The sequence below is a fragment of the Protopterus annectens genome, chromosome 10.part0 (genome assembly GCF_019279795.1).
Source record: "Protopterus annectens isolate FY-2018-M chromosome 10.part0, PAN1.0, whole genome shotgun sequence".
Taxonomy (NCBI): Eukaryota; Metazoa; Chordata; order Ceratodontiformes; family Protopteridae; genus Protopterus; species Protopterus annectens.
The window spans coordinates 1,477,023,286-1,477,036,097 of NC_056744.1; the positions used below are offsets into that span (position 1 = coordinate 1,477,023,286).

At 31.8% G+C, this 12,812-nt stretch overlaps 1 protein-coding gene across 1 annotated transcript in view; it reads left to right on the forward strand.

Annotated features, from left to right (window-relative positions):
• Nucleotides 1-1,960: 1,960 nt before the first annotated feature.
• LOC122814311 (zinc-binding protein A33-like) overlaps nt 1,961-12,812 on the forward strand; it is a 116,518-nt gene continuing 105,666 nt past the window's right edge. Inside the window, exon 1 of the mRNA XM_044086897.1 lies at nt 1,961-2,224. Within this exon, the coding sequence (XP_043942832.1) occupies nt 1,961-2,224 (264 nt within the window). The remainder of the gene's footprint in view (nt 2,225-12,812) is intronic.

Genomic DNA, 12,812 nt, shown 5'->3' on the forward strand with positions numbered 1-12,812 from the left:
CCTATACAGATAGACATACCACCCCCAACCTAATGCTCACCAACTTAAACTATTCAGAAACTTTTCTAAATTCAATAAGACTCCTTCATGAATACATTGAAAGCGTTCATTTGGTTTGCCCTAAAAACTCTCCCACTCAGATCTCTCAACCAATTGGGGACAAATTTCAACAGAATCAGGGACAAGTCAAGAAAAAATCAGGGACAATCAGGGACACTTTTAAAATATTAGTGCTATTAAATTGAAACATTGACAGAATCAGAGCATATGAATTAATACACATTTTCTGAAGTAAAAGAAGTTTATAACTCTTAATTATTGTCATTATTCATTAAGTGTAATTCATCACCTTTCTTCCAAAAGTCACTAGTTTTAGAAGGGATTAAGAGGGACGGTGTTAAAATTTGAGTCAAAATCAGGTACGCCCCTGAAAATCAGGGACAGTTGAGAGGTATGCTCCCACTTGACAAGGTAGTCAGTACTTTAATTCTTTATTTTTACATACTCTAAACAGCCTCAGAACACTTGGGGAAAAAAATGAAAATTAAACACACACCATGGCTCATTACCAGACAGAAACAACAATGTCTAACAGAGACAAAGCTTGGAAAGAATGGCTTAAACTTAAAACTCCCTATAGCCTGCAAATGTATAGACAATTATGCAAAATGAGTAAAAAGTGAAATAACCTAGATTAAAAAAATAATAATACAGCCATCAAAACTCTAGACATCCATAGATAACCTGTTCTACCCAGGCTCAAATAAGGAACTCAGCCCTTCTCATAATAGCTCTCCACTAGATGTTGCTACTTTATTCAATACTACTTCAAAGAAAGCATTGCCTCCCTAACTAAAAACTGTTAATACCCATTCAGTGCTTCTACCAACCCCATAATAACATCCAGTCAGGTTAGAACAAAACTATCATTCTTCATACACCACGCACACTACCACTTCCTTTACGCCCCCAGCAGTAACTTCATATGAATTTAATTCATTCTCTATATCCATTGCTAACAGCTTCCACTGAGAACCTGCCTCCTCATCGATGATAAAAAAAATCTTCTACATGAACTCAAACCATGCTCCAGTTCAGCTAACAACCTCTTACCTGAACCTCCCATCTAAATACCTAAAGATAGCTGCTGCTGTCTTTGCATAGCCAGTCTCTGTCCTTATCAGTTGATCAATAACTGAATCTTATGTGCCCTCACCATGAAAAAATTCTGTATCATCCCACTTCATAATAGTGACATCTCTGTTTACATCTCTAACTCCCAGCCTACTGCAATATTATCAACTCTCTCAAAAATTCTTGTAAGATGTATTCATAAGCATCTCCTCCACTATTTTCTAGAAGAATGGCTCTTACCATCCACCCAACATGGCTTCCACCAACACACAGTACAAATACTACCCTCCTGTTATTCACATACACCATAAATAAATATAGAGATTCAGGCAAACGGGTTTCCTCCCTATTTCTTGACCTATCAAAAGCATTCAATACAGTTTCTCACCCTAAACTCACTTATAAACTGTCTTTACTTGGATTATCCCCTTCTTCATTACTGTAGTCCAATAGCTATTTAACTTACAGGATCCATTTGGTAAAATAGCAGAATACTCTCTCTCTTCCTGCCTGCAAGTCTCCAGTGGTGTATCCCATGGCTTTATTCTTCAGGTCCCCTACTCTTTAATATATTTATCAGTGACCTATCTACCTACATACATCCAGCATCTCTTATACAATATGCTGATGATTCTGTGCTTACAGGTGCATTTAATAACCTGCCTCAACTTTTCCATTTTACACAAGAAGCTTTTTTTAATTATACTATATACAGTTTTGATGTACCTTGGTGCCCCTTCTGTTCTCATATCCAATTATAGTGGCCTGATACACTGTGTCTGAGTGTCTAGCACAACAGAATAGAATTAATTGAACATTCAGCACCATGGTTTCAATCCAAAATTATGTTTTACAGGACCTATCCCAGAGTCTGGAACAAAACATTACAACAGAATTTGCCAGACTTCATCAGTTTCTCCAGGACAAAGAGCAGCAGCTGATACAACAGCTCAAAGAGGAAGCAAATGGAATTCTAGAAAAAATGAAGAAAAGTCTAAATGAAATTCAAAAAATGGCAGAAACTATTCAAAGGGAAATATCAGACAACCGTTCAACACTGCAGCAGGAGGACCCTCTGCTTTTTCTTTCAGTAAGAATTTTTTTTATTTTGTTTTATTATTCTTTATTTGTAGCACTGATAAACAAGTGTCATTTTGATGTATGTCTTGCTTTACATTGTTATTGTTGTTATTATTGTTGTTTAGTCATTTAGATGATTCCAGCAGTTTGTGACCTCAAGAACATTAGCATGCCTGTCTGTAAGAAGTTGCTTCTTTATGTTCTTGCAAATTCATGTTCATTAAATCAGTAATGCAACTTTACCCATTTTAAACTCCGACACCCCTTCTTCTTCTGCCTTCCATCTTTCCCAGCATGTGTATTCTACATGGAATTCTGTCTTTCAATTATATGGACTAAGTATTTGAGTTTTAGTTTTACTACAAAGGCTTCTAAAGGGCAATCTTTTTTTTTCCCTTAAGTGTTGACTAATTCAATCTTCTTGAAGTCTACTAGATTCCAAATAGTTTTTTCTAACACCACAATTCGGTATTGTTTTTTTTTTTTCCATTGTACATCTTTACTAATAGGTCAACACTTACAGCCATATTTTAATAATGGAAAAAATACAGTTTTGATGTTATTACCCTTTGCTGACAGTGTGACATATTTACTCTTTAAAATCATATCTAAATTTGCCATAATTTTCCTTCAAAAGCAATTGACTTTTCATTTCATTGCTGCAATCAGCACATCTGCCCAGGAAAAACAAATTGTCATTGCCAGCATTTTATCTCCATCTGTTTGCAAAAAATTGATAGGACGATATGATATCATTTTAATTGTTTTGATGTTGAGCAACAAGTCAGCTTTTGTGCTTTCAACCTGCACCTTCAACAACAGGCTTTTCATTTCTTTCTCAATTTCATGCATATTAGTTGTGACATCTGCATATCTGAGGATGTTAGTATTTTCACCTGTAATTTTCATTCATGTAACCCAGAACTGTTCTTCATTCTCATTATATATTCAGTGTTATATATTCAGTGTATAAAATGAAGGCTTTTGACACTGTCCACCCCATACTGATATTTGTAAAAGTTAGACAAATGTAATGTAAACCGTACATTGTCCACTAGGTTGCAAACTGGCTATTCAACACATGTCAATCATTAAAAGTTGTTGGCACTCTGTCTGAACTTGAAGTTGTAATTAGCAAGGTACCACAGTGGTCATTGCTGGAGGCCCTTCCATTTGACATTTATTTTGCGGGTACCCAGGTCAATATTCCAGAAGTGTGGTTGACCACATTTGCTGATGACTACAAGCTAGGCACTGTTTTCTGCTTATCCACTGATATTAAACTGCTCAAGAAAGGGTTAGACTATGCACATGTCTAGTGTACATGAAACAGTCTCTAGCTGAATGCAAAAAAAAAAGCAGCATAATAGCACTCAGCAGAAAAGCTGTTCCCACTTCAAACAGCTATGGTCATTAGAGGCCTGAGTACTTATATGGATAGCTCTCTCTCATTTGATCAGCATGTTTCTACCTTTGTCAGTAAATCCTTCTATGTGGCCCAATTAATTACCAATGGAATATATTCAAGATCTAAAAAAGTCATATTACATCTGTATTTATCTGATGCATCATTGAATACAGTGCCTCTTTTGGTGTATACAAAACCTATCATATCATTCAACTAGAAAGGCCCCAACAGTATTTAACAAAAAATAAATGAATGGCCTTACACCCTTGAACAATCATGATAGATTACTATAGCTCTTCTTATAATCAATAGCCTTCTGGCTACTCTGAGGTTAACTTTGTCTTGTTATTTGAGCAGTGGAAGTCCCAAACTCAACTGAACTCCAATTTCTTCACAAAACCAGTGGCGATACAACACCCATACTAGGGACCAAGAGTTATACCAAAAATCAACAATACTCAGGAGAAGGAGGAGTAGGTCCTAATTTTAGTTATTTTAACTTTTATTTATCTTTTGTAGAGCAGCTTAGTCCCACTATGCTAGTAGCCACTTTTTAGGGTAGACCTGAGGTGGTATTTATACTAGTAGGGGAAATTTTGCCAGGACATCAAGGAGATTCCCCTACTCATGGTGTAGGGGGAAGATTTGGTGTGTAATGCTTCCATTTCTCCAGTTTCCATTCAGATGTGAAGGCAGCCCAGAGAGGCTGGAGGAGATATGGAGAATTTACAGCGAGAAATTGTGAAATCTGTTGAAATAGTAGACTCGCTACCAAATTGGATATTAATGAGCAACAAATGGAGAATTTGTTTGTACCAGAGGGGAAGGAGGTGTCTGAGTAAAGTAATGTGGTGGAGGTGACACAGATTGGCTCAGAGGAACTTTTGCAGCAGAGGTTGCTTGGGGAAGATTTAAAAGTCAAAAAGGATGTATTATTTCAACCCTCCCATCAGGAAGGTTGCAGGATGATTATTTGGAGCAGATGATTGATCAAAGTGAACCAGGAGATGATGTTGCAGTGACATTATGGAGAAAATCAAAGAAGCAGAGAAGGATGACGATCCAAAAGTTACAACATATGCTCAAACTGGGAAATAAGGGGAAGGAAGAAAAAAAGAAAGAAAGGAAGTAAAACAGGTTTACAGTTCAAATAAGCAGCACAAAGGAACAAGGCTTAGACAGGCATGAGGTCTGGGACTCCTTAGTTGCATCTTTAGGTGTTACTGCAAAGGAAGTAAGAGCTTTTATTTTGTTAACAAAGAAACATTTTGTGACTTATTATTTGAAAATGCTCAATATATGGAAAATTTTCTGGGGAAGTTTTAAGAAAAAAGCATGTTCATCCTTTGTGAGAGTATGTAATACAGTCTTTTTTTAGACAAACTAAAAAAAAGATTATTGGTTCAGTTTAGAACAATGTTGGATGCTATTGGCTTAAAAAGTATTTATTGTCTATGTTTAAAGAACTGATGGACACTACAAAAGGTTATGATGAAAGAGGACTTTGGACTGGAGGATGTGAATGTGGTGTTATACTGAATAAGAAAAATAATAATATAAAGCATATACCAAGTGTTATAAATGCGAATGGTAATAGAGGTTTTGTAAGATATTGGTGCAACCCAACCCAAAACTTGTTTTTTTGTGGAAAGGATGATCATTTAATAGGACAATGTAATAAAAGGAAATGTTATATATGTGGAAAAAAATAGGACATGATGCAAAAAAATGCCATTTAAAATGTAAAAAGTGTAGTAATACCAGACATGTTTGGTTATAATGTGATGAAGATGAAGTATAACTTAGAATGGAAGAAACACAAAATGTAGATCAAGCAAATAATGTAAGGCAAGATGAAAAAGATCTGAATGAGACAAATTAAGTTTTAGAAAACAGGATTAAAGAAATAAATATAAAAGTGAAGAAAATAATGAGACAAGTGAAGAAGATTGTGTTAATTGGATAATAATAAAATGAAGGAAGACTACAATAGGAAAGAGGGTTAAAGAAAGGAAAAGAATGTTTAAATGCATGACAATTAAAGAGAACAAGAAAGGTAAATGATAAAATCCCATTTCTTTCATCTTTATTTCTATTTTACATTTCTTCTAGTGAAAACTGAAATTGTTAGCTGTGAATGTTTATAGTATGAAAAATATCAAGAGGAGAATAGGTATATTAAAATGGTGTGCAGTGTAAGATGTTCATGTTATTATATTAGAAAATATTAGGTTATTAACAGATGAAGAAAGATTACAAACAGAAAATGTGGAATGGATCAGTTATATGGAACTTAGGTAAAGAAACATCTTTGGTATATGTATTTTAAGTCAAACAAATATAAAAGTATTAGATGTGACAACAGTAGAATTAAGACACATTACTGTGATAGATGTAAGATGGAAAATGTGTTTTTAGAATAATATCTATATATGCTTATGTAGCAAAAAAGAAAGAGAAGATATGTTTATAAAGATATTAGATTATTTATGTGTTAATATGGATATAATATTAGCAGGAGAATTCAACTGTAATTTTAGAATAAATAAGAAGAAAGGATATGATGTTAAAATAGCTAATGAAATTATGAAATATGGAAAACTAAATGTATGGGAGAATAGTCATTGGACATATAAAAATGAGATTACAACTAAACATGAATATTTCTTGATTTCAGAAAGCTTAAAAATTGTGCAGCAAGGAGTCAAAATGCAGGATTTTCAGATCATTTAGCAATATGGATAACAGTACAAGAAAATGAAGGATATATAAAAATAGGAAAAAAAATAAAAGGTTAAAATAGAAGGAATTAGAGAAGGATGAGAGAAGAGTAATATATACATTATGGGGAAATCACATAGGGATGAGTGATTTTTATGAAAGCTGGACAACATGGTGGATTAACTTTAAAGAAAAATATAAAAATTGTTTTTTGAAATGTGTTGACCATAAGAGGATAAAGGAAAAGAATATGTAGAAGAAATTAAGACAAGATATATTTGGTAATGTGTTTAAAAGAGAGAGTTTTGTTATGAAAAATAAAAAGAAATATATGAAAAGATTGAAAAGAAAATTACTTTTTGTTTATATAATCTCTTATGTGCAAGGAAAAAAGAAAGATGTTGCATCATACTTAAATAAGTTAGAAAAAGAAGGAAAAAAGAGGACTAAGGAAACTAAAAGATAAAAAAGGTAGACACATGTACACACAAAGAGGTATAAGTGAATTATAAAGCAGTATGTTGTAGAACTATTTGATAAAAAAGATAATAAGAAGAAATATGAAATAAGTAAGTTAACTGTGGAAGATAATGAATATTTGGAGGAAAATATAAGTATTAATGAATTAAATGAAGTTTTGAAAGATATTGATATGAATACATCAACAGGTTTGGATGGTATATAATATCATATATATAATGGATTAAATTGCTGGCAAAATACAACATTTATAGACATTATGAATGAATGGTTGAAAAGAGGTATAGAGTATAAAGAAATATGTACAGGAGTTATAAAGTTTATATGGAAAATGGGATAAGGATAATATAAAGAATTGGAGACCAATAATTTAACTAACACAGATTACAAGATTATCATGAGAATTTTAATGAAAAGATTAACAAATAAAATGGAAAATATGAGAAAACTGTTTTTGTTAGGAAAGGAAAAGGAACTCAAGATTTGTTATGGATTATTAGAGAGGTAATGGATGACATTGTAAAAAAAAGTTCATGCAAAAATTATGATACGGGATATAAGTAAAGTATATGATAGAATCCAACATGAATCATTATGGAAAATACTGAAGTCGTATACTATAAGTTAGAAAATAATTTATCTTCTTAAATCGGTATATGACAAAAATTATGTCAAAATTGATGTAAACAGGTGGATGAGTGAGGAACTGAAAATAAATTCAGGTATTAGACAAGGTTGTCTGCCTTTAATTATTATTATTATTTTCATTAGTTATGAATATAATAATGAGTAAAATTTATAAATTTGCAGAAAATGTTAAATGAACTACAGTTGCCTGTAATGTATACTTATGCAGATGATATTATAATAGTTGCAAGTAGTAAGGAGTATATGAGTAAAGTTAGCAAAGAACTAAATTTGTCATTAAATGAAATTGGTTTATGTATTAATAAAAAGAATAAAGAGAATAATAAAGGATTTAGTCAAATAGGAAGCATATGAGGTATAGAACTTGATGTAGAGACTATAAATGTTTTAGGTATTATATTTGCACAAAATATATATAAAGAAGAATGGTGGAAAAGTTATTTAATGAGATGAGGGATAGGATTTCTTTTTGGAAGTCATTTCATTTTTCATATAGAAAGAAAGCGTATCTGATAAATACTATGATACTAGGAAAGAGTGCATATATAGCAAATGTATATATGATTTCAACTATGTACAAAAAGGAGTTAATAAATATATTATTTTCATTTATGTGGGAGTCCAGATTAAATCCTGTCAAAAGAGAGATACTTTATATGAGTAAAGAACAAGGGGGACTGGGTTTAATTAATCCTATTGTGTATGTGGCATCAATGAATTTGTATAAAGACATTGAAATGTTATATGAAGAAAGAAGAAAGTTTGATAAATGTTATTATGAGGTATAAGTATCATTATTTTGGAAGAAAATGGAAACAGATAAAAGGTTTAAAGAAAGCACAAATGAACAGATAGAAGAATATCAAAATAAAATGATAATATGGAAATTAAGAATGGGGTCTATCTGTCTCAATCCTATTCATTTTTAGGATCTATAGCATGAGATCAAAACCTTAGGTAGTCGAATACCTAAAGGTCGATCTCTAAATATCGAAATGTAAAACTTGCAAACGGCCATTTCCACACAGGGAAACAGTGCCATTTCAACACAGGGAAACAAGTCATTTGGCCAAACTAAAAAAAAAAAATAATAGTTTTAAACAGAAATTAAGTGGGGGGGTTGCCCCCCACACCTCCCCTAACTAAATATACCAAGTACGAGATCACTCTACATTGCACAAAGGGCAAAATCAGTGTAACGGCCAAACGACTTGTTTCCCTGTGTTGAAATGGCTGTTTGCTATTTTTACATTTCGATATTTAGAAATCGACCTTTAGGTATTCAACTACCTAAGGTTTCGATCTTGTGCTATAGACCCTAAAAATTAATAGAATAGAGACATATAGAAAATAATGATATCAGAATACTATGAAGGCTTTATTTTGTTGATCCATGGAAAGAGCTAATAAATGGAACAAAGAATGAATTAAGAATGAGATTTAAACTGTATGAAAAATCTTGAATGCAATGATTTTTTTTATGGAGGTTATCCATAAGACATTTACCAGTTATGGTGACTATGCCTTATAAAAGTAAACAAAATAGAATTTGTCACGTATGTGGACAGTATGAAACAACAGAACACATATATATATATATATATATATATATATATATATATATATATATATATATATATTTTTTTTTTTTGTATTAGAGTCAAACAATTATGGAATGAAACATGTAATTGCAGCATATTTATTGGTATTATAAAGGTGGAACAGTTAAATATGGATGTAAATGAATTTGTTTTTTATGGTGATGGAAAAAAGACAAGAAGAAGCAAAGAAAATGGACATAGTAATATTTTATATTTCATGAACAATATGGACTGAAAGAATAAATGTAATTAAGTTTGATGGAAATGGGATTTGGCAAAGATATGGAAAAATACATTTTTGGTTGTAGAAGAAAGGGTGGGGGGAAGTGAGCATAATATGTATAAGAAGTGAATGTTTGTAAATATGTAATATGTAAATAATATATACTATATATAAGACTGCATTTCAGTAAAAAACTCTACTCTGATACAACACTCAAGATGAGTGCGGCCATCAAGTGTGGTACATCCATTCTGTTCCTAGTGCTGTGGCAGCTGGGAGAACAGTGTGCAAACATGTTGACTGAGGAAACCAGAGTGGAGGCAAATGTTGACTTTGTAGTGATGTTTTCAGTTTCAGAAGGAGAAAAAGCTACTTGAGATGAAGGAAAAGGAGATTGTATATAAGATTCTGAAGAAATCTTCCTGACGGAGTTGTTTGAAAGGGTGAAAGGTAAGGAATACATTATAATAACAATCCTCTAGTCAGGAGGGTTGAGGAATGAATATTGGAAAATGTATTAGAACCAGTTGAGACAGACATGGGAAAATATGTTTTGTGGGGCAAAATGATGGAGAAATTAAACAGAAGGGAACAAAAAGAGAAGAACTAATTTGCAGAGATAGTAGGGATACACAAGGAATCAGGGAAGAAGAAAAAGAATATGGAAGAGTTAGAAAAGGAGGAATTTGTCTTAAGAATCTAAAGTAAAGAAGAAGCAGAATTGGGCAGCTATGACATTTGTGACAAGATAGTTGCACCTTTAGGTGTAAAGGCACAGGATGTAAGAGTTTTATCTTTAATTAAAAAAAGAGATGTACTGTGACAATTTCTTTGAGACGTCTGAGATCTTGGAAGCTTTTTTGAAGGAATATAGACAGTAAAAATATATTTATCCTTGGAACAATTATGTTGTAAGCACTTTGTTTTGAGAAAAATAGAAAAAAAAATGAATATACAGTTCCAAACAAATACTGAAACAGATTGTAAAAAATATTTGTTAAAGAATTTTTGTAATGAAGTAAAAGACATTTCAAAAGTTTTTGATAATAGAGGACTTTGGACATTTGCTTGAGACTGTAATGTGATTTTGAAAATGGAGAATGGCAAAATTGTACATATTCCAAGTATGATTGATGGTGATGGACATAGAGCTGCTGTTAAGTATTGGGAACAACCAAGAACATGTTTTTTTCTGTATGAGGGAGGGACATTTCATAAACAATTTTGATAAAAAAGACATTATTTATTTGGGAAAACTGGTCATAATGCTAAAAATTATAAAGAAATGTTTTATAAATGTAAGCAAATGGGACATACATGGATGGATTGTGAGAAGGAGAGGAGTTTAGATTGTGAAATTGAACAACAAAATATCAATGAAAAACAAATATTGCAAAAATAGAAGATGGAAAGCAGTGGTATAAATCAAGAAGAGTGTTTGGATAATATACAAAAAGGGGAAGGGAGAGGGAGAGTAGAGCAGGAAGCAGTGATGAAGAGGATATAAACTGGAAAGTACAATTGAGAAAACAATTAAGTACAGGAAAAGAAAATTTCAGGAATTAGGAATAAAAATTAAAAAAAAATGAAACTGATAATTAAAATAAGTTCTTGTAGACTAAACAAAAGACCAGGATATAATCTTAGAAATCCATCTATTAATGTTAATAATATTAAGAATAGAGTTAGGAGAACTGGAATAATAGAATGATGTAATAGGTGTGATGTGAATAGGATTGCATTAGAAGATATTAGGATTTTAAATAAAGAAGAAAGGGAACAAAATACAGGCATTATGGCCTCTTGGTATAATATAGAATTTGGGACATGAAAATTGCTCAGGGATTGCTGTATTATAGGTTCATAGCTTCATAGGTTCATAGGACAATACTAGGCTATTGGCCCGGAGGCCCTTATAAGCCTAGCCAAGAATTTCACCCATGTTACCACAATATCAGCACCTATTTTCCCTGTCCAGCAGGGACACAGGTGGGATCCCAGGGGTATATTTTCTGTTTTCCATCCAGTTGTTCAGTTTCCTATTAAAGAGGGCTAGTGAAGTACTTTGCTTGACAAGGAGATGGAGTCTATTCCACAGATGGGGAGTTGTTGGGACACAAATCTACCCCACCAACAAGTTCTATTAATGTCACAGACTATGTATAGAAAAAGAATATGAATCTTAGATTATACTTTACTTGACTTAGATTTGGAAGATTGATGGTAGTGGACTTTAGATGGGAAAGAACAGTGTATAGATTAATGGCAATATATACAGTTGTGTTTTATAAAGAGAGGGAGAAATTAGTTTTAGAAATTTAAATTATTTTTAGATATATCAAACTATATCATAGTAAATATGGATATAATAGTAACATGAGATTTTAATTTTAATTTAAGACATAAGCAAAACATATAACAGATAAGAAAGCAGCGGAATAGGTAATGACGTGGAAATTTAAAATTATGTAATTTAAGCATGAATACAAATCAGAGAGGGAGATTTCAAACAGAGATAGATTATTTTCTTCTGTCAAAAACTATAAAAGTTATAACAGAACAAGTTGTAGAGACAGTTTTTTTTTGATCATTCAGCAATGTGGATTGGGACAGATGAAAATAAAGAATATATAAAATAGGGAAAGGTATTAAGAGAATTAATGTAAAAGAAAGGAATAAGAATAGTCAAAAAGATGTAACAACATTATGGAAAGATCACTTAGTGCGAGATTGGAAAGAATTGAAAGAAAATTACAATAGCAGAGATCGATATGATAATAAATGTTGATACAGTAGCTGAACTGGATGGTACAGGGTATCAAATGCATGCAAAATTAATGTTATGGCAAAAATAAATATTTAAAATGAGTGGCTAAATTATGGGATAAATTATGAAGAAATATGTGAACGTATGATTTATATGGAAGAGGGGAAAAAAGAATAAATAAAAGGTTGGAGACCTATAATGTTAAATAATTATGACTGCAACTTATTCATGAAAACAATACAGAAATGATATTTAGAAGATAATTTCCATTATATTATGATAGAAGAAGATGCTTATGATGTTTATGGGGTTAGAAGAAAAGGAATTCAAGAACTATTGATGATAATTAGGGAAATAGTACATGGTATTAAGAAAGGACAAACAGAAACAAAATTAATAGTGGCAGATATAAATAAAGCATTTGATTCAATAGGGCATGATATTTTATAGCAATTAATGGAAGAATGCAGTTTTAGTATAAAGATTTTTAAAAAGTATGTGAATTAGAGTATAAAAATATTAAAATTAAATTTTTAATAAATGGTTAGTTTAGTCAATAAATAGAGATGAGAAGAGGTATAAACCAGGAATGTTTAATGAGTACTATTTTGTTTATAATGGTTATGAATAGTGTAATAAAAGGTTTAAATGAAAAGTTGGATAAAAGTAAATATCTACAAGAAATGAGGGTAAATCTGTCTTATGCTGATGATAAAATATTAATAATGGAAAGTGGAAAAAAAATGAAAA